This window comes from Temnothorax longispinosus, unplaced genomic scaffold (assembly GCF_030848805.1).
Source record: "Temnothorax longispinosus isolate EJ_2023e unplaced genomic scaffold, Tlon_JGU_v1 HiC_scaffold_18, whole genome shotgun sequence".
Lineage (NCBI taxonomy): Eukaryota > Metazoa > Arthropoda > Insecta > Hymenoptera > Formicidae > Temnothorax > Temnothorax longispinosus.
This window is the reverse complement of record NW_027269992.1, coordinates 303775-325347: the sequence shown is the minus strand read 5'-3', so window position 1 is coordinate 325347 and position 21573 is coordinate 303775. Positions and strand designations below refer to the sequence as shown.

The 21573-nt window shown below is 41.2% G+C and overlaps 3 protein-coding genes and 2 pseudogenes across 3 annotated transcripts; 4 read left to right on the top strand and 1 right to left on the bottom strand.

The window, feature by feature from the left end:
- Positions 1 to 3657: 3657 nt before the first annotated feature.
- Positions 3658 to 6741, bottom strand: LOC139823779 (uncharacterized; annotated as a pseudogene).
- A 520-nt stretch (positions 6742 to 7261) lies between these two features.
- LOC139823778 (uncharacterized) lies at positions 7262 to 10046 on the top strand (annotated as a pseudogene).
- A 1537-nt stretch (positions 10047 to 11583) lies between these two features.
- Positions 11584 to 12162, top strand: LOC139823777 (craniofacial development protein 2-like). Its single transcript, XM_071796274.1, has one exon. The coding sequence runs from the start codon at positions 11584 to 11586 to the stop codon at positions 12160 to 12162; it is 579 nt and encodes a 192-aa protein (XP_071652375.1).
- Positions 12163 to 12355: 193 nt separating this feature from the next.
- Positions 12356 to 13003, top strand: LOC139823776 (uncharacterized). Its single transcript, XM_071796273.1, has one exon. It carries the CDS (start codon positions 12356 to 12358, stop codon positions 13001 to 13003), a length of 648 nt encoding a protein of 215 aa, XP_071652374.1.
- A 6650-nt stretch (positions 13004 to 19653) lies between these two features.
- On the top strand, positions 19654 to 20757 carry LOC139823799 (uncharacterized). The gene is made up of 2 exons (XM_071796288.1): positions 19654 to 20043; positions 20118 to 20757. Exons 1-2 carry the CDS (start codon positions 19654 to 19656, stop codon positions 20718 to 20720), a joined length of 993 nt encoding a protein of 330 aa, XP_071652389.1. The 3' UTR covers positions 20721 to 20757.
- The last annotated feature ends 816 nt before the right edge of the window (positions 20758 to 21573 follow it).

Sequence of the window (21573 nt, the reverse complement as noted above, 5' to 3'; positions counted from 1 at the left end):
ACTTCTTTGAAAATATTTTTTTTGCTCCCGCGAATGTGTTTTGCCATTGCTTTTAATATTTTTGAGCATGGACACTTTCCTCTTTTTATTCCACTGATAACTAATTATATTTCTATACTACTTTGTTGTCACACAACTCGTGTTCAATTATTTTTTGCATATTGTCTATTGTAATTTTTTAATTTTACTTTGTGTGACAACATCAACATATCAAAGCAGTGCAATACTTTTTTCTTTCTGTGATATTTCTTTCTTTTTTAATTTTTTTCTTTTTACGATCCAGCATGCACAGGTGCATGCCTCTGAGTTTTAAGTATTTATTGAATATTTATTTTAATATTTTTTTAGATATTTAATTATTTATTGTCAATTGCACTATTATTTTCTTTGTATTTTATTTGTAGAGACTTGTCTTATATGTATCTGTTATTAATCAGTAATTTACTTTGTTTTAGCAACCTTCTTGAGATGCCTCCATTTCGTCAGACTGCGGCAATATGAAGTATTTATCACATGTATTTATTCATATGTATATTTCTTATGTACAATGTTATTTTTTTAATACTGGTAAGGTTTTCTGCAGTTTCCCTTACCCTAGCAACAAATGTTGGTATTCATATAATAAATCGGCTGCAGACGTACAAAATAACAAATAAATTAATTTCGTTATTACCACTTATATTAACTACATTCTATTTTTTTAATATAAACTCTTTCTTCTCCCCTTGCAACTTCCTTCACATTTCCTTTTTTGCTGGGACCTGACGATACCTCATATTTGGCCGAAGTGTATACGTTACTTGCTGTGACGTCAGCTGACGCATGCGCACGACGCTCTCGCGCGGGCCGGAAAACCCACGGCGTGACAACACTGGCCTCAGGCTGTGACCGGACGTCACTCTCTGGGTACGTGGATCACACGAAAATGTGAAATCTCAGCCAGATTTGCCTATCAAACGGTCGCCACTCGGTTTGACCTTGATATACCGAGAAGGTAAGTATCGAAATTATAGCACGATATTGCAACAATACTCCATTAATTCTCTTTTATTTTCAGATGCTTAACGCAGGATGTCTCGACGCCCCGACGCTGCCTCCCCACTGTTGGATCATCGATGGACAACGTGGGACCACCCCCGACGGAACTGGTAAGTAGAAAATGTGTATGTTTAATTAATCGGCCAATTTTCTTTTCAGCTTCTCGCCCCGGATGGATCTCAACTACCGCTGACTGTCCCAGATCCTCGCCTTATCGCATACTGGAACGCCGCTGGACAACGATGGATCGATGCCGTAGAACAAGGTAAGTCACAAGTAAGTAATTCAAATTAACTTGACACTGCGTATATTAACAAACGATTGATTTATTTCAGATCGTCGTAATTGATTACAAAGATTATCGCGCCGTATGCGCTTCACGCTGACACTTTTCGTCGAACGTTGTTATAATTGGTAATTAATTACCGCTCGCAATAGTTATACGAGTTATGTTTAACGCGCAAGTACGCGGGAGTGCTTGGTTGTAATATATCGCTGCGCTAAACTACGCGCTAAGTCTGTATTGTATGAGCGAATCTTATATACGTGTTACCGCGACCACGATATCCGAGCGACTGCCTCGAGTTGCCGGGCTCTCGCGGCGTCCACACCTCGGGATCGTCGCTCCCACCATCTGTGTTATTCACGTCTCGGTACTTTTCCACGCCAGATGGTGAACGCTTTCTCTTTTCTTATGACAGTTTTTCGATGTTTTCGCGTTCGGTGTCGCCCGTGGTTCTCAATCCGAGCTTCGTAATTACTCGCACGCATACGCATAGGCCCTCCGGACCCCGCTCCCCTGGTTCCCGAGTCCGAGGTTTGTCCGGCCGAGTGGTCACGCTGACCCCTCGGATCTTCCCCGGCGCCTCCCCTGGTGACCCTCCGTCCGCTACTTCCCACCGGAGTGTCGCGGTTACCGACTTCCGGGGGACATCTTGTGTCCACGCTATCTCCGCGCCCGGTTGTATTATCGCGTCGCGGGTCGGGTGATTGACGTCAGGGTCACCCCTGAGGCGATTTCCGCGGCTCGGCCGCCGGCTGTGACCGCCGTACCCCTATGCGCGGGGGTCATTGTTTTGACCCCGCTATCTCCGCGCCCGGTGATATTAGCGCGTCGCGGGTCGGGTGGTTGACGTCAGGGTCTCCCCTGAGGCGTATTCCGCGGCTCAGCCCCCGGCTGTGACCGCCGTACCCCTATGCGCGGGGGTCATTGTTTCGATCCCGCTATCTCCGCGCCCGGTGGTATTAGCGCGTCGCGGTTCGGGTGGTCGGCATCGGGGTCCCCCCTTGAGCGGATTCCGTGGCTCGGCCCCCGGCTGTGACCGCCGTGCCCCTATGCGCGGGGGTCATTGTTTTGACCCTGCTATCTCCGCGCCCGGTGGTATTAGCGCGTCGCGGGTCGGGTGGTCGGTCTCGGGGTCCCCTCTCTTGCGGACTCCGTGATCCGTCCTTCGGCTATGACCGCTGTGCCCTCGTTCGCGGAGGGCATTTTCGGTGTCCCCGCTATCTCGCGGGCCCTTCGCTCGATTTTCGCCGCGATCGTCCCTATCTCCTCCGCTCGGGTCTCCTGCCGAGGCCCGCTCGTCGGCTCGTTCGGTCCTTCCTCTGCGGCTCGTCTGCCGGGGTCAATTAGGCCCAGGTTCCCCTATTCGTCGCGTCGCTATATTTAAGATGAACGCTAGCCATATGGGCTCTTCGGACTCGCTTATCAGGTATTTAGCATAAAGAAATGTCGATGTCCTCCGTTCCCTTGGTCGCTGCTGCCCCTCGGGTGTCCTCGGCTCCACGGCTAGGCGAACGGTTGCAAGGCAAGGTGCGGGGGGGAGGTTACACGACAATTTCCCGAAAAGTAGAGGGGATAATGTTGGTACCAACGAAAATCCCTAAGGGGTGTCGTTATAATTTCTACGGGTTAGCAACACTGTTGCAGTAGTATAGCTATATCAGTTTGCGTAACTTTTTTTACATTTTGACATATAATGTGCACGCGTGTATAATAAATATGTTACGACTGTAATAGTTTATAAATGTAAATGTAAAATACATTGTGGCACTTAAGTAAAATAAAATTAAATAAAAATGACAAAAAACAAAATGCATAGAGGATGAACGAGGTAAAAAATTATGAATAAATTATTATTATTATTAGTAATTAAACAATTTTAATTTTTTCAATGTTTTTCGATAAATATCACTCATAGTTGTAGCATTGTTCTTCGCACTCTGGAATCAGTTTGCCATCATCTTCAACTGCGGAATAAAACCTGTGCAAGATAAAAGAAGCATAAACAAGGAAGATAGAAAAAAGTAAATGAAGAATAGACAAATATATCAGATAATTAGCTAATATTCTCATAAAATAAAAGATTATGTAAATAATTAATTTTTTGTTCTAGCTTTCCAGCTAACCACGTGCTTGCAGAATCCCTGTTCCCTGCGGAGTAAGAGTAACGTTGCCAAATTCCAAACAAAAGTTGGAATCATATCCCAACGGCGAATATCAGAGTAGATTTGTTAATAGCAATGCGACGACAGATTGACGCAACAAACCGAGAGCAGGTTCGTAAAATCGATATTTACTGTTAATCTTTCATCGACAGACCTGCTCGATGTTCATTGTCACCTTGTCATGTAGTCTGCTGACTGATGTATGTGTTTCTTATCTTTCAGCAAACAGAATTTATTGCCTATAGGATTATTTGCCTCTGCAATAATGGTTATTTGGGTCAAAAGTGGAAAACTTTTCCAAAAAATTGCGGATCGATCCTTAAAGGAAACAACTGTAGTAAGATCAAAAATCATATATTTTAAATAAACGACACAAGAGCCACCAAGAAAAATTAAAAGAAGAATGTGCGCGAGGCATTAAAATGTTGATGAATCCATTCCTCCTTTTCCAACTAGTTCTGATAATAAATGTAATATTAATAATAAGTCTAACTCTTGTGTACTTTTTATTTCATTCCAAATTTTTTGTATTTTATTCTCTCTTTGTTGAAATTTGTTGCGTTCCAATCTTGCCAAAAATTTCGAGTGCTTTAACAAACTTCTAATACTTTTTTAATGATCAGTCAGATTAGCTGTAAATAATATTGAATTGTAAAGACAGTAAAAATATTCTGGAAAAAAATGTTTACAATAAAGCGATCATAATATACCTAAAAATTCTACAATTCTCGAGTGTTTATTTAAGCTTTCTCGAAGTTCCCGGTTATGTCTCTCTGAAACATTGTTCGTCCTATGTAATTTTTGAAAAATACAGAACGAACCGGGCTTAAAGCCATTCAGCCATGTATCCCGATAATAATTAAAAAATGATTGCAAGTACTTGCAATCGTCGAAAATAATTGTATCAATTATCTTAGCAATAAAGCTTTCTTCTACTAATTGTTCGGGCAAAAAAGCTAAAGATATTAATAACTTAGTTGCACTCCAACCCAATTTTTTTTGGTCGCCTTTAAGTATTTTGTGTTTGTTAGCATTATGTACTAACGCCTATAACAAAGCAATAAAAGAAAAATTGGCATGTATTTCATGTTTATTATTATTTGCGTTGTTATCTTTTATTACCTGGCTGTAATGAAAGAAGCAGCCAATGACTTTAACATTGGGGAAAACCGTCTGTAGCGTTTTTCGTTCAGTTTTTCGAAGTCCGCTATTGCTATGTCAGGTGCTATTTTGACAACATCGGTGACTTTTCTTAAGACGTCTATTTAATTATCAGTAGTGCGTCCTTCCATAATCGTGTAGACAATTGGAAATGTCTGAAATTTGTGAGCAATTTAATTTACTCATATATTTACATAGAGTGCGTTTTGCAATTAAATGAAATAATTACTTCATAAATAAACTAACTGAATTGTTTTCATTACTCTATTATTGTGTCTAATTACAATTGTCCACAATTGACAATTATTATTTTGTAATTGTGGGACCGTCGCGAACGTTCCATCCACAAAAATAGTTTTTGTAATTTTTCATTTACTTTCTTTATAAGTAACTCTGTTAAATTTTTGTCGATAAAAATAACAGCTTTGGTGTCATTATTTTTAATGACAAACTCAATAATAAAAGAATCTGCTGTATCTATCAGCAGTAATTGCTTCCAATTTTCATCTGTCAAACACCTCGATAGATCATTTAAATTTTTTGGAATCTGTCTAATACAATTTTTTTTTATAACGTTCTATGGTAAATGTTTAGTATAACGCTCTCCTCTCCGATTTTCTTAAAACTTTGTAAAATTGCTTATTTCTGTGTGTAAAAAACATTCTGAGAAGGAAAATCGTCGCTCAGGTCTCGTTTTTTTTAAATTTAATTTCAAAGTTTTGATGTCGGTAAGGTAGGAAAATGATAATTTACGTTTTTAAAGTACTGCGCAACTTCATTTGAAGGTCACGTGACAACTGTCTGCTAATTAAATACAAAATATCAGCTTAAAACATGTGTGTGCCCTGCTTTAACAAAAATCCGAGCGAAAATCATAACTTTTATAAAGCAGTGGATACACACGTGTGTGCCCTGTTTTAACGAAAATCACAACTTCTATAAAGTAGGGCATACACACGTGTGTGTGCGTGTCCTGCTTTAACGAAAATCACAACTTCTATAAAGCAGGGCATACACACGTGTGTTTGTGCCCTGCTTTAACGAAAATCACAACTTCTATAAAGCAGGACATACACACGTGTGTGTGTGTGTGCCCTGCTTTAACGAAAATCACAACTTCTATAAAGCAGGGGATACACACGTGTGTTTGTGCCCTGCTTTAACGAAAATTACAACTTCTATAAAGCAGGGCATACTCACGTGTGTTTGTGCCCTGTTTTAACGAAAATCACAACTTCTATAAACCAGGGCATACACACGTGTGTTTGTGCCCTGCTTTAACAAAAATCACAACTTCTATAAACCAGGGCATACACACGTGTGTTTGTGCCCTGCTTTAACAAAAATCACAACTTCTATAAAGCAGGGCATACACACGTGTGTGTGTGCAGTGCTTTAACGAAAATCACAAAATTTATCAATTTATCAATTTATCAATTTATCAATTTATCAATTTTGGCCACGTACAGTATTTCACAACCATAAAATTTTAACCTAAATGGCACCGTTAATGAGTATGCGGACAACTTAATTTGTGAATATAGTAACAAATAAAGTTGCGCAGTATTTAAAAAACGTAAATTATCATTTTCCTACCTTATCGACATCAAAACTTTGAAATTAAATTTAAAAAAAAACGAGACCTGAGCGACGATTTTCCTTCTCAGAATGTTTTTTACACACAGAAATAAACAATTTTACAAAGTTGTAAGAAAATCGGAGGGGAGAGCGTTATACTAAACATTTACCATTACAAATTATAAATAGTAGCTATAAATCGTCTTTATAACAGCATTTACTATTTTCTTTACATTTACTTGTTGAATAAAATGCATGCGAGCAGGCCTCGATTTCTTTTTTAATTTCAGCCAGTTTAAATATTGGTTTATCATGCTCGTGTCTCCCACTTAAAGTGTAACGACCATTTTCCATTTTTAGTTTTGCTTTACATTGCACATCTTTGTTTTTGCGAAAACTACATTCATAATATCTGTGAGAACATATTGTGCCACAAATCAAATATTGCGCTTTAATATGATTTTCTTTTTCCCGATTGTCATTTTTCCGATTGTCATTTTGCACTCTTACAGGCATTGTAGCACAAGAATAACGTTGTTTATTATTATCGTGTGCATTTGCTAGTGGCATTGTTAATAATTATTGTGTCTATTAGTTATTGCATCTTTTGATATGGCAGAAAGAAAGAAATGCAATACTGCAAGAATCAAACAGCCAAAATTGGAATACGAGGGATACCATTTCCATTATAATAAATCCTACGGAGATACGATGTGAGCAGATATCTGAAACAAAGTGAAATTGATTAATTAAATAACTGTAATAAAAGAAAATTGATTTAAAAAGCAGCTTATAATTTAATAATATTTTAATCGTATATACACTATCACACTTCTGAATTACAGTATTAATTTTTGAGAATTTATCTACATTCTTATTTAGATCATTATACCTATAGTTCTGTAAAAGTTATTGAGAAGATAATTTTTTTTCATTTACATAATGAGCATAGAAGTACATCGGATTGTATTCAATGCCTTTAATTATAAATAATTTTCTCGCAGATATTGTGAATGTAGTTTTCGCAAAAACAAAGATGTGCAATGTAAAGCAAAACTAAAAATGGAAAATGGTCGTTACACTTTAAGTGAGAGACACGAGCATGATAAACCAATATTTAAACTGGCTGAAATTAAAAAATAAATCGAGGCCTGCTCGCATGCATTTTATTCAACAAGAATGATAAAAAAAAGAATTATTTCAAAGTGAGTAAAAAACGACAAAATAGAAAATAGTAAATGCTGTTATAAAGACGATTTATAGCTACTATTTATAATTGGAATTTGTACATTTACGTTTAGATACAATGATTTGTTGGATTTGACAAGCATTGCTAACGTTGAGAAATCGATAGAACGTTATAAAAAGAAATTGTATTTGTTGTGCCGGTACCAGGAGTTGCTTTCAGGGTCGGCACAGGATTCAGGAATCTCGGGTCGGAGAAGAAACACTCGTCACGATGTATAAAATTACAGCCCAATATATTTCTCTTCTAATCTTCAATACAATTCCTTTTATTTTAATTATGATACTCGCGAAGTTACGACCTATGATATACGCGACGCACGTTATTATTTAATGGTTGACTGACGACTGCCCGCCGCTCGTCGGAAAGGCGGGCGCTTTATCTGCTCGGTATTGCTGACTTAGTTGTCAGCGTTTTTAATACCTCGATCAAAGGTCTAACGGACAAGTGATGTCCGGGATGACCATATTTCGTCATTCCCGAAACTTGTGCAGATCTTCGCGTCAGCGGTCTTCGTCGCTAGGGTCGGATTTATCGACAAAAATTTAACAGAGTTACTTATAAAGGAAGTAAATAATAAATTACAAAAACTATTTTTGTGGATGGAACGTTCGCGACGGTCCCACAATTACAAAATAATAATTGTCACTTGTGGACAATTGTAATTAGACATAATAATAGAGTAAGGAAAACAATTCAGTTAGTTTATTTATGAAGTAATTATTTCATTTAATTGCAAAACGCACTCTATGTAAATATATGAGTAAATTAAATTGCTCTCAAATTTCAGACATTTCCAATTGTCTACACGATTATGGAAGGACGCACTACTGATAATTAAATAGACGTCTTAAGAAAAGTCACCGATGTTGTCAAAATAGCACCTGACATAGCAATAGCGAACTTCGAAAAAGCTGAACGAAAAGCGCTACAAACGGTTTTCCCCCAATGTTAAAGTCATTGGCTGCTTCTTTCATTACAGCCAGGTAATAAAAGATAACAACGCAAATAATAATAAACATGAAATACATGCCAATTTTTCTTTTATTGCTTTGTTATAGGCGTTAGTACATAATGCTGACAAACACAAAATACTTAAAAGCGACCAAAAAGAATTGGGTTGGGGTGCAACTAAGTTATTAATATCTTTAGCATTCTTGCCCGAACAATTAGTAGAAGGCTTTAAGATAATTGATACAATTATTTTTGACAATTGCAAGTACTTTCAATCATTTTTGCTTCCTTATAGAGGAAGCTTTGTTTTTGTAAAAAAAATTTTTTTTTAGTTGCTTTTGCCAATATGTTCAGAATGTTCTAAAACGTCGAAAAATCGCTATTTTAAAAAATGTCGGTATGTGTGTATGTATGTGTGTATGTGTGTATGTATGTATGTGCCAAATTTACCGAAATTTCTATAACTCCAGAACTAATCAACCAAATCTTAACGAATTATATATGAAATAGGGGTAGAAAAAACTAAAGAATATATAGAATTAATAAAAATTGCTAATAATTAAGGGGTTCTTTTTTAATAAAATTTTGAATTTTTGCAGAAATGTTTGTTTATGCTTTAATTTTCGCAAATTTGGAGATATCGATCTATTTCTAATTTTATTATATTTTTCAGTCTTTTCTACCCCTATTTCATATATAATTCTTTAAGATTTGGTTGATTAGACTCAGCTTTATACGTGAGCAAAGGTCCCTAATTTTTAGAAAAATGTCTGTAATAGCTTTAACTTCTGTAAATTTTAAGATATCGGTCTATTTTAACTCATGGGTGACGAGGAAATCTATTGTCGTAATTTTACAAATGTCGGTTAACTTTAAACCTTAGTTTACTCACTATTCATCTCTTTCTAAGAGGGGGCAGTTAGAACATCTCAAATCTCAATAATTGAGACTTCAAAAGGCTGTTTTCTTTTTAATCGATAGAGTATCATTCAAGGAAATTTGGTATTGAATTTGGCGATGATCGGTAAAGGGGTTCTTTTTTAAAAAAATTTTGAATTTTTTTAAAAATGTCCGTAGTTGCTCTAACTTCCGCAAATATTGAGATATCGGGCTGTTTTTTTTTTAATCAATAGAGTATCATTCAAGGAAGGTCGGTATTGAATTTGGCGATGATCGGTAAAAGGGTTTTTTGCAAGTAGAAACCTTTGCTCACAAAGCTTCCTCTATGAGGAAGCCAAAACAAATAGAGGAAGCTTTTTGAGCAAAGGTTTCTACTTGCACACTTAAAAACTATGAGGAAGCAATGTGCAGGTTTCTACTTGCACACTTTACTTTTTTAATTATTATCGGGATACATGGCTGAATGGCTTTAAGCCCTGTTCGTACTGTATTTTTCAAAAATTACATAGGACAAACAATGTTTCAGAGAGACATAACCGGGAACTTCGAGAAAGCTTAACCCTTAAATGCCACACCTCTCAAGAATCTCGTAAATGACACATGGGGTCTAAAAGACCCCAGCATGAAAAATGTCTCCTTACTCATTGATTTTTTCATATTTAGTTATGAAAATTATTTTCAATGTTGTTCAAGGCTTAGAAAAGAGAATAAAATGCTTATATTGTTAAAATTGCAATTTCAACATAGTATAAAAAATTAAGTAAACTGAGTACTGCTAAGTGTACAAACGGGTAGGTCAATTACTCAACTATCATCAATGGGAGCATGAGCTCCATTTTTGGCAAGAACATTTGAAAACATTTATTCTAAAGGGTCTGGGGTCCGCTGGACCCCGGGTGGCATTTAAGGGTTAAATATACACTCGAGAATTGTAGAATTTTTAGGTATATTATGAACGTTTGTAACGTTCGCGTTTTTTCGCTCGGAATTCGCTCGCCAGGCCAGGGTGAGAAAACGTGGAGACACTGGTTAGTTTTACATAAGCTATTTATTCACACTATTTACAATACAGTTTGATGGAGGTCGTGAGTGTCAGCGTGTGTGTGTGTGTTGCTCCGCTGAGCCGCAGTGTACGTGTGCCGGGTTGAGGCGCGGTCGGACAGAGACGGACTCGCGGACAGGCGCGGAGGCGCGGTTGCCTGCCGGATTCGCGGGCAAGTACGGAGGCACGGTTGCCTGGCGGATTCGCGGGCAACTACGGAGGCACGGTTGCTTTGCGGATTCGCGGGCAGGGAGGTCGGTCAGGAGCTCAGTCGGGAGCGCCCAACTGAGCGGTCCGTACACCGGGAGCGCCCGTCTTCCGTACGGCGGAGGGGGGTCGGGAGCGCCCGACCCAGAGGCAGGAAAGGGCAGGTAATACCAACCGGGAGCACCCAGCTGGGGAGGCCCGCACCCTGGGGGCGCCCAGGTGAGAACGGGAGCACCCGTTCTCTGTACGGAGGAAGTCGTTGGGAGCGCCCAACGTGGTGAAGCGGTCTCGGAGAGAGGTGTCGGGAACAGGAGTCGGACAGGACTGGTGACTCGAGTCGGTTCGAGTCCCCTATTTATACCCCGAGTGCGGGCGGTGGGGGCTGTCCCACCGCTGGGGCTGCCGCACCGCTCGGCCGCCCCACCGCTCGGGCACAGGAGCGTACGCTGAACATGTGCTTGGTGGCCGCCAGGGCCGTAGCGCTAGTGACGAATACGCGTATTGTCACACGTTTTATTGTAAACACTTTTTTCCAGAATATTTTTACTGTCTTTATAATTCAATATTGGGATTCTAAGGGGGCAGTGCATGCGTAATACACGGCGCCGTTTCTAGCTAGCACCGCATAGCCTCTCCTGCTCAATTTCGACTCTCACCTCCAAGCAGGCGTTTACGCCAGTGAACCCTGGAAGCCTGAGCAACCATGATGGAGATCGGGTACCAACCCCGGTGGAAGTTGTGGTCAGGACTTACGAGAGCGGGAGAAATGGCCCTCCGAAAAGGGGGTTGGCGAGGGGCTAACAACCCTTCCCGTAAAAAATTACAAGTTGTGAAGCCAATAATAGAGAATGCCGGACAGAACCTACGGAAACGACCTACGCTTAGGAAAAAGGACAATGATTTAAGGATTTATACATGGAATGTACGGACTCTCTACTGGGGAGGAGCGCTGCGAGTGCTAGGCGAAACCCTGGAAAAATACCGAGCAGACATAACAGCTATACAGGAGATGAGGTGGACAAAACAAGGCACGCTACAAAAAAGGGAATACGATGTATATTACAGCTGTCATGAGCGGGAGCACATACTTGGGACGGCCTTCATAGTCCACAAGCGCCTAAAACACCTCGTCATTGGATTCAAGCCGATATCACCTAGGCTGAGCGTTCTCAGAATCAAGGGAAGATTCTTTAACATCAGACTGATAAACGTGCATGCACCGACAGAAGACAAATCGGATGTGGAGAAAGATGAATTCTACTCTGCCCTGGAAGATGCATACGATAAATGTCCTAAGAACGACATAAAGATCATTGTTGGGGACTTTAACGCAAAAATTGGCAGGGAGTCAAGGTATCAACCGCATGTGGATAAATATAGTTTGCACAAAGAGTCCAACGAAAATAGGGATAAAGCCATAGGCTTTGCCGCTTCTAAAAATATGATCATAGGAAGCACAAAGTTTAATCACAAGGATGTGCATAAGCTTACATGGGTGTCTCCCGATGGTCAAAACAATGAATCAAATAGACCATGTGCTAATAGATGCCAGGCACGCGTCAAACCTGCTAGATGTGAGAAGCTATAGAGGAGCAAACATTGACTCTGACCACTACCTACTTGGTGCGAAATTCCGAGCCAGAATTTCAAATGTAAAAAAGCTCGCGAGTGAGAGGCAAAAAAAGTACAACGTCCTTCGGTTCAAGGATGAGGAGGTAGTGCATAGATTTCAGGAAACAATCAATGAACATTTGTGCCCGCAAGATCATGAAGAGCATAACATGTCAATTGCTGAAATCTGGGATAGATGCAGAAATGCCTTAACAATAGCAGGGAATGAGGTCGTGGGGGAGTGCAGGCGACAGAATAAAGCGGAATGGTTCGATGACGACTGTAGGACAGCGACGAACATAAAAAATGACGCGTATAAAAAATTGCAGCATCGAAGGACGAGGGCAAATGTGGAGCGCTATAGAGACCTAAGAAGGGACGAAAAGCGGATACACAGAATGAAGAAGAGGATATTTGAAAACCAAAGGATGGAGGAACTGGAACAACTGAGGGATCAGAATGAAACAAGGAAATTCTACCACAGTGTGAATGCACAGCGGAAGACATTTCAGCCAAGAGTCACAATGTGCAAGGACGAGAACGGGAACATCTTGAGTGAGAAATCCGCGGTGTTGAAACGTTGGCGTGAATACTTTGATCAAATGCTTAACCAGAACCAGGAACCTGACAATGCTGAGGAGGAGGTGGAAACCAACGCTGAAGTGCAGGACCCACCAACCCTGTTGGAGGTAAAGAAAGTTATCATAAAACTAAAAAACAACAAGTCACCGGGGGCGGATGGAATACCTGCAGAATTCTATAAGTGCGGGGGTGAGGAATTAGCCATCTATCTCCAGCGGCTAGTGGGTGAGGTCTAAAAACAAGAAGCCATGCCGGATGAATGGGGAAAAGGGCTGATATGCGTATTGCACAAAAAAGGTGATCAGCTAGACTGCTCAAATTACAGAGGGATAACACTACTAAATGTTGTGTACAAGATATTTTCCAACATCCTGTGCGAAAGGCTACGGCCATACACCGAAGCTCTTCTTGGGGACTATCAGTGCGGCTTTCGTCCGGATAGGTCCACAGTGGATCAGATATTCCTGCTGCGCCAAATCCTAGAAAAAACCCTCGAGTTCAACATAGATACGTATCATGTGTTTGTCGACTTTAAGGCAGCATATGATAGTATCGTACGAGTAAGGTTATATAAAGCCATGGCAGAACTGCAGATCCCTAAGAAACTGATAAATCTCGCGAGGTTAACAATGAGTAGGGTCCTCTGCGCGGTCAAAATACAAAGTGACATATCCGAAACATTTGAGACCAAAAATGGCCTCAGGCAAGGGGATGCGCTTGCGTGTATGCTCTTTAACATCGCACTTGAAAAAGTGGTCAGAATGTCACGGATAAACACAACTGGGACAATTTATTTAAAATCGACGCAACTAATGGCGTATGCAGATGACGTTGATATCGTCGCGAGATCGGTAACTGGCACAAAGGAGGCCTATTTGAACCTGGTGGATGCGGCGAAACAGCTGGGGCTATAAGTAAACGAGAACAAAACCAAGATCTTACTGTCATCCACCTCGCAACGAAGAGCGCACAACTTAGGACAGAACCTGACAATTGAAGACCATAATTTGGAGGTCGTGCATGACTTTGTCTACCTGGGGTTATCGGTTAACACGCAGAACTGTGTAACTGATGAGATAAAGAGACGGATAGTTTTGGCGAACAGATGCTATTTTGGACTGCGTAAGCATCTAAGAAACAGTAACCTAACCAGGAGAACAAAGATCAGGCTCTATAAAACGCTCATACTACCGGTACTCACATACGCATCGGAGACTTGGGCCATAAGTAAAACAGACGAACTGCTTCTGCTTGGGTTTGAAAGGAAGGTCCTTAGAACAATTTACGGAGGAGTGTGTGAGGATGGATTATGGCGCAGAAGATACAACTGCAAGCTGGATGACTTATATAAGAAGACTGACTCAAGAGATGTGGTCACGCTCATAAAGATTGGGAGACTGAGGTGGGCAGGACATGTGGCGAGATTTGGGGACAGCAATATCCGGAAGCGTACTCTCAACGGGGAGCCAGATGGCAGGAGAAGACCAGGAAGGCCAAGGCTACGTTGGGAGGATGGAGTCGTGCGTGACGCAAAGAAGATCGGCGTTAGAAACTGGCGCAATGTGGCGCAGAACGGGGATGTGTGGCGTGAAAAATTAAAGGAGGCCAAGACCCGCATTGGGTTGTAGCGCAACTGATGATGATGATTACAATTCAATATTATTTACAGCTAATCTGACTGAGGATTAAGGATCGATCCGCAATTTTTTGGAAAAAGTTTTCCACTTTCGATCTCAAACCCCAATAACCATTATTGCAGAGGCAAATAATCCTGTAGGCAATAAATTCTGTTTGCTGAAAGATAAGAAACACATACATCAGTCAGCAGACTACATGAGAAGGTGACAATGAACATCGAGCAGGTCTGTCGATGAAAGATTAACGGTAAATATCGATTTTACGGACCTGCTCTCGGTTTGTTGCGTCAATCTGTCGTCGCATTGCTATTACAAATCTACTCTGATATTCGCCGTTAAGATATGATTCCAACTTTTGTTTAGAATTTGGCAACGTTACTCTTACTCCGCAGGGAACAGGGATTCTGCAAGCACGTGGTTAGCTAGAAAGCTAGGACAAAAAAATTAATTATTTACATGATCTTTTATTTTATGAGAATATTAGCTAATTATCTGATATATTGTCTATTCTTCATTTACTTTTTTCTATCTTCCTTGTTTATGCTTCTTTTATCTTGCACAGGTTTTATTCCGCAGTTGAAGATGATGGCAAACTGATTCCAGAGTGCGAAGAACGATACTACAACTATGAGTGATATTTATTGAAAAACATTGAAAAAATTAAAATTGTTTAATTACTAATAATAATAATAATTTATTCATAATTTTTTACCTCGTTCATCCTCTATGCACTTTGCTTTTTGTCATTTTTATTTAATTTTATTTTACTTAAGTGCCACAATGTATTTTACATTTACATTTATAAACTATTACAGTCGTAACATATTTATTATACACGCGTGCACATTATATGTCAAAATGTCAAAAAAGTTACGCAAACTGACAGCTATACTACTGCAACAGTGTTGCTAACCCGTAGAAATTATAACGACACCCCTTAGGGATTTTCGTTGGTACCAACATTATCCCCTCTATTTTTCGGGAAACTGTCGCGTAACCGGGAGGGGGGGCCACGGATGTGATCATTGCGTTTCCCGAGGCTTTCCCTGCATCGCACAGTGTTAGAGTCGTTCATGGGTGTTTTAGCCGGTAGGCTATGGGCGTGGGATCTTAGATCCTGCGCATATAGAATCCGGCATTCCCCCCGCCCCACCCCGAGGGTAAGGGGGTCTTCCCTTCGCAAGGGGGCTACTGGTTCAAACCTCGGAAGGCGGCGGCGTAATCCTCGTCCGGCGTAATTCCCGTCCTGGTCCGTGGCCGGTTGCCCGCGAGCGCTAATTCCCGTTCAGGACTTCGATCCAGGACTGGTTGCTCGCGGGCGCTCCCCGATCGGACTTCAGGACTGGTTGTCAGGACTGGTTGTCGCTGCAACTCCGAGGGATTCCAGTAGTCGAAGATTTCACTTATGTAAAAAGGTTAGGTTGTAACCGGACAGTACAATTTAAGAGCTTAGTTCACGCGGTATTATTTTCTATCAAACGGTCGCCACTCGGTTTGACCTCTGACTACCGAGAAGGTAAGTATGCTTTGGCGCCTCGATTATATACAAGACTCTAATATTATTTTATTCTTTCAGGTTGACGCCCAGGATGGATCATCACTGCTGCTCTGCTTCCTCGGATCTTCGCATTACCGCATACCGGAGTATAATTCACCGCGATTATTATTAACAATACTCTAATATTTTTCTCCTGTTTCAGGTTCCTGCCTAGGATGGATCATCCCCGCTGCTGGATTTCCCCGGATCCTCGCTTTATCGCATACCGGATCGCCGCTGGACAACGATGGATCATCGCCGATGGACAAGGTGAATAGAAGGTAAGTATGTTTAAATAATCTTGGAATTAATTTTCACAAATAACGATTCTCTTTATTTCAGATCGTCGGTTATAATGCTACAATGCTTTTCGCATACATAAGTTTCCACGTCAGAATGCACTTTGCCGCTCGGATATCATTCCAAGGTAAGTATGTATACTGTTGTATAACATTAACGATTACTTTATTTCAGATCGCCGTTTCATGATACAAGATGTTTCACAATTGTCAAGGTGGTTCACAATGACTGGATCACGCACCCGTTTGTGCGTTCTACGGCCAACACTCTTTGATCACGTGACAGCTGTGTCACTCGCTTATTTCAAACAATTATTGCATTCGCAATTACGCGGGAGCTTCCGGTTGTTATACACAACTAATAACGATGTCCGTATAATATTTCGTAGTCGTGAGACCCAATGTCCACGATTGTAATTTACTCGATATTCACTTCCGTTTGCTAATGTTGTATCCGAATTACTACCCTACGCTTTTGGCAAACACTTTAATGTTAATGGTAACTGGGTACCTCTCGTTATGTCGAACGAGTAATTTAACGCGATGACACGCGGGAGTTCCCGATTGTAAGGTATATCCAATAGCTATCGCCGTATACGTCCGTTCGCTATGGGTGTACTAGAGAGACTTCCCCGAGCGATGGCTCTCGCTTTGGCCCCCACTACGGCGCGCTTTCCCCCTCTACGCGACTTTCGTTCTCGAACGTTCCTAACTACGCACTTAGATCACGCGGCCCCCGCGTGGGCCCTTTCTAGAACGTTCCGGTGGATATTTCCACGCTTATTGCGTCGTAGCGACGTCCCTCTGCTGGCACCGCTGCACCAGGTATCGTCGGTTGTCCGTCCTTCGTCGCCGTTGACGCCGACCCGTGCGCACCTTGTCGGAGATGCCCCTTGTGATGATTCCGGGCGAATTTCCCGTGGAAGATGTCCGGGTGCACTTGTCATTGCCGGCCGTTGACGCCCACCCCTCGGGCGCGTCTCTGGGGCGCCTAAAATGCCTCCCCGGATGGTTGCTCTCGGCGACGGTGCTCGCCGAGCCACCTGGTAGTCGGGCGATGGCGCCGACCCTATAGGCGGGCGTCCCAGGTCCTGCGGCGCTGGTTTCTGACTTTTGTTCCTGAGGCAAAGTTTGAAAGTCAGCATGACATGATTCGAGCCTGCTACAAGGACCGCTACGCTGAAAGTGAGTACGCCAAATCTGATTTACTCGACAACGCCGAGAATGCTTACGTGCATCAGCGTAGCGTCCTGTCCGAACAGGCGAACCGCCTCAAGCCCGCGCCAGCTTCCACGTCTTCCGCGCCGTCGGAGCAGGGGGGCGAGCGCGCGTCGAGAACCTCACTGCCCCGTATACAACTGCCGCACTTTTCGGGTGCATACGAAGACTGGCCGTCCTTCCGGAATCTCTTTTGGTCGGTCATCGGCGACCAGTCGTTCATTTCGCCAGTTGAACGGCTGCACTACCTCCGCTCGTGTCTCAAAGGGCCAGCTGAAAAATTGATAAAGTCACTAACGATCACCGGCAAAAATTACGATCGCGGCGGAGCGTTCGGGAGAGTACGGCGTCCCGACGCCGCGATTGCGTTCGGTGGCTCTCAGCCGTTTTCGGCACCGCTCGGCGCTTCAAGTCGGTTGCCGCGCTAAGTCCGTTTGCGGACTGATACGCGAGATGGATAGATTAAAAAAGGGCACAACGTGCCTTGTCTCGCCCGGCGGGTGTTCGGCCGGGCGGCATCCGGCTGATGCTCGCCGGGAATGATGCGTCTCGAGGCGCATCGTTACACTTCTGTTATTTTGACAATTTTTTTCTGAAAAAAATTCCGTAAAAAAGAAGACACGTATTTTTTTATTTGGCCTACAATTAATATTGATGGAAGAATAAGATGGAAGAAGATAAATAAGATGGAAAAAAAATGAAAGAAAAGTTACCAAAAGAATTTAGATGGAGAGTACAGATAGCGACCAGAAAGAACAGGAAAGGTAGAGCGTGCGGAGGCATGTTATTAGGAATAAGGAAAAGTGTAGAAGAGGTAAAGGAAGGAGGGGGATGGTAGAGGAAGAAGGAAGAATAGAAGGTAAGATAAGAATAAGAGAGGAAATATGGAGAATAATAGGAATTTATGTAAACAACAATATAGACAAGAAGTTAGAAAGTTTGAAGGAGTGGACGGAGGAGGGGGAGAAGGAGTAAGGACCATAGTAGGTGGTGACTTTAATGCGAGAACAGGAGAGGAAGGAAGATGGGAAGAGGAAGTCGAGGGAAGAGGGGAAGAAAGAGGGAGAAAATCTAAAGACAAAAGGTAAATAAGGATGGTAGGAAACTACTGGAATTTATCGAGGAAAGAGGATGAGTGATACTAAATGGAGGCATGAAGGGGGATGAGGAGGGAGAATTTACATACACAAGAGGGAAAGGTGAGACAGTTATAAACTACGTAATTGGGGACGAGGAGGTCAGAGAAAGAATAGAAAAATAGGAAGTAGGAGAAAGGGTAGACTCAGGGTGCAGTCCCATTAAGCACGGATCGGAATGACGGATCGGATTTCTCACTAGAATTGACTAGAATTGAGCGGTCCGTTCCAGTTCCGTTCCGTAACAGTTTTCTCTACCAGTCCCATGTAGCAAAAACGGATCGGAACGTCGCTTCGGTCGCAGGTAAATGTGCCTTATTCGTCGATATTTTGTTATTTTGATGCGACTGAAGCAATAAACATACATTATTTGTGCAATTATCTTGCCGATAACATTGTTTTGAGTACTCTGAAATACTGAATTGTAGGAGTAAAATATATTTTGTAACCAGATTCCGTTCCGTTTTTGCTACATGGGACTGGTAGAGAAACTTTTTACGGAACGGAACAAACATGCGTGATTGAGTTGAGAGAGAAAATGTCAAAAAAACGTAAACAATACTTTGTAATATTAGACAGTTTTAACTTACGTTGGAGTGCGCACGTGCTCTCTGGTTTGTTATTTTAACTATATACGTGTTTTTTAGCGAAGTTGTATTGTTTGGACAATCTTTTCATTTCTACATCTATTTTATATATATCTAGACATCGTTCCATATCTGGATTTTGGCTTGCTGGAGGCACTACTCGTTGAAAAGGCTAGACTGAAAAAGAAGAAAAACTTTAACGTGGCTGTGTAAAAATAACATTTTGAAACACATAACGATGGATGAAAAACAGTCTTATTAGTTATGTTAAAAATACTGCGAACGGCGAACAATTTACCAACTTGGCATGCTGTACCGGTGTTCAACAGAGTGCGAAAGCTATATTTAGGTTACATCGTTTTATTGCAAAAGCTGGAAAATATGAAGAAAGAAACGGAAATTCTGGGTACGACCAATGTTTACGCACGAAATGAGGCATTTACAAGGTGCAAGTGACAATTTAGTCATTGAGATGCAAATAACTGATCGTGAAAAGTTCTTCAATTACTTCAGAATGACTCCGGAAGTATTTGAAGAACTGCTAACGTTAGTTGGACCACGGATTCAGAAAGAAAAAGTTTGTCGAATCCCAATTTCAGCTCGTACAAGATTGCAGCTGACTTTGCGTTGGTTAGCATCTGGTGACAGTTTAGCATCTCATTCGTATGCATTTCGTATTGCATGCAATACAGCATCCAAAATCGTAAGGGAGACTTGCACTGCATTGTGGGAGGTCTTGAAAGATAAAGTTTTTCTGCAACCCACCGCTGACAATTGGCAACAGGTTGCTGACGAATTTCAGAAAATCTGTCAATTTCCAAACTGCATTGGATCTATAGATGGGAAGCACATTATCATTCAGGTACGTATCTGATACAACTATTTTTCATACATTTTTTAATAAATCTGACATTATTGTATTCTTGTTAATTGTAGGCACCACCGAATAGTGGCTCGTCCTGCTATAATTACAAAGGTAACCACAGCATCAATCTACTTGCTGTGAGTGATGCAAATTGTTGCTTCAGCATCGTGGACATCGGAGCGGAAGGAAGGCGTAGCGATGCGGGTGTATTTGCTAGCAGTGACCTTGCTCGCCTATTGGATACGAAATCACTTCAACTGCCTCCGGACAGGCATTTGGATAATAGCGGATTCAAATTTCCATACGTCCTAGTAGGAGACGAAGCATTTCCGCTAACATCTTATATGATGCGGCCATACTCTCGAAGTAGGAACTTAACTGTTACGAAGAAAATCTTTAATTATAGATTAAGTCGGGCGCGAAGAACTGTAGAATGTTCATTTGGGATACTAGCGACAAGATGGCGAATTTTTCGTCGGCCAATTATCGCTCATATTTCAACGGCTAAATTAACCGTTCAAGCTGTAACGGCTGTACATAATTTTCTAATGAAACACGAACTTCAATTGGAGCCAACGGAAAGAACTTATTCTGTTTTAAGTGGCAATGATCGAAATGTAACGTCGACCGGAATTGAAAATGTACGTAATTGCAGTGCGCGAAGGAACGTTTAGGCTATACGAATTAGAGACTCTTTTGCTACGTATTTTGAAACTTTGAACCCACTTGATTGGCAATGGAGAAAAGCTCTAAACAATGAGTATTCTATCATGTATTATGTATTATGTAAAAAGTGATCCCTCGTGGAAAAACGCCCGTTGATTGTCGCGAAAATGCGTCGGATTAGTTGCTGCGAAATTTTGCGATTAACTCATTATTATAAGACGGAAACTCTACTTTTTTTTCTAAGAATTATAAATAAATACAAGATCGTACATCTCAATGTTTTGAACTTTACATACACATATATGTAATGTAACAACAAAACATTCATTTTTTTAGACCCCAATATGAACTACTCATCAGGTTTTATTGAAATAGAAATAAATGTTTTATTTATTTATTATGTAATGTATAATGTATTGGTAGAAAGATAAAGGTAATGATAATAGTACAAAATATAATAGAATAATAATACGAAAAATTTATCGCCTTTGATGTTTCGCCTCCGCTAATTCTTCGTCTTCTGTCCTGTGAACGACACGCAGCAGCTCTACTTGCATTTGCCTTCTTCGAAGATAACTCAATCTACGCAGGATATCTCCCAACTGCTCCAGAAAATTGTCCACTGCATCCTTCTTCGGCGCATTTTCGCGAAGTAACTGCTGCAATATGTTGTTATGCAGTGCCTGCACATCGGGATCGTGCTGCTGTCTTCCTGTAACACAAAAAATTCCATTTAATGCATTCAAAGTAATGAATTTTCCTACATTTTCATACATTGTTAAACAAAGCTGATTGTCCATGAAAAAAGTAACACAATTATGATATGAAGATGTATCAATTAATTATGAAAATCTATGAGAC

Coding starts and splice junctions, on each gene's coding strand:
- LOC139823777 (XM_071796274.1), top strand. CDS start 11,584: ATGAGGTGGACAAAACAAGGCACGCTACAAAAAAGGGAATACGATGTA.
- LOC139823776 (XM_071796273.1), top strand. CDS start 12,356: ATGTCAATTGCTGAAATCTGGGATAGATGCAGAAATGCCTTAACAATA.
- LOC139823799 (XM_071796288.1), top strand. CDS start 19,654: ATGCAAATAACTGATCGTGAAAAGTTCTTCAATTACTTCAGAATGACT. Junction 20,044..20,117: donor GGAAGCACATTATCATTCAG/GTACGTATCTGA, acceptor TGTTAATTGTAG/GCACCACCGAATAGTGGCTC.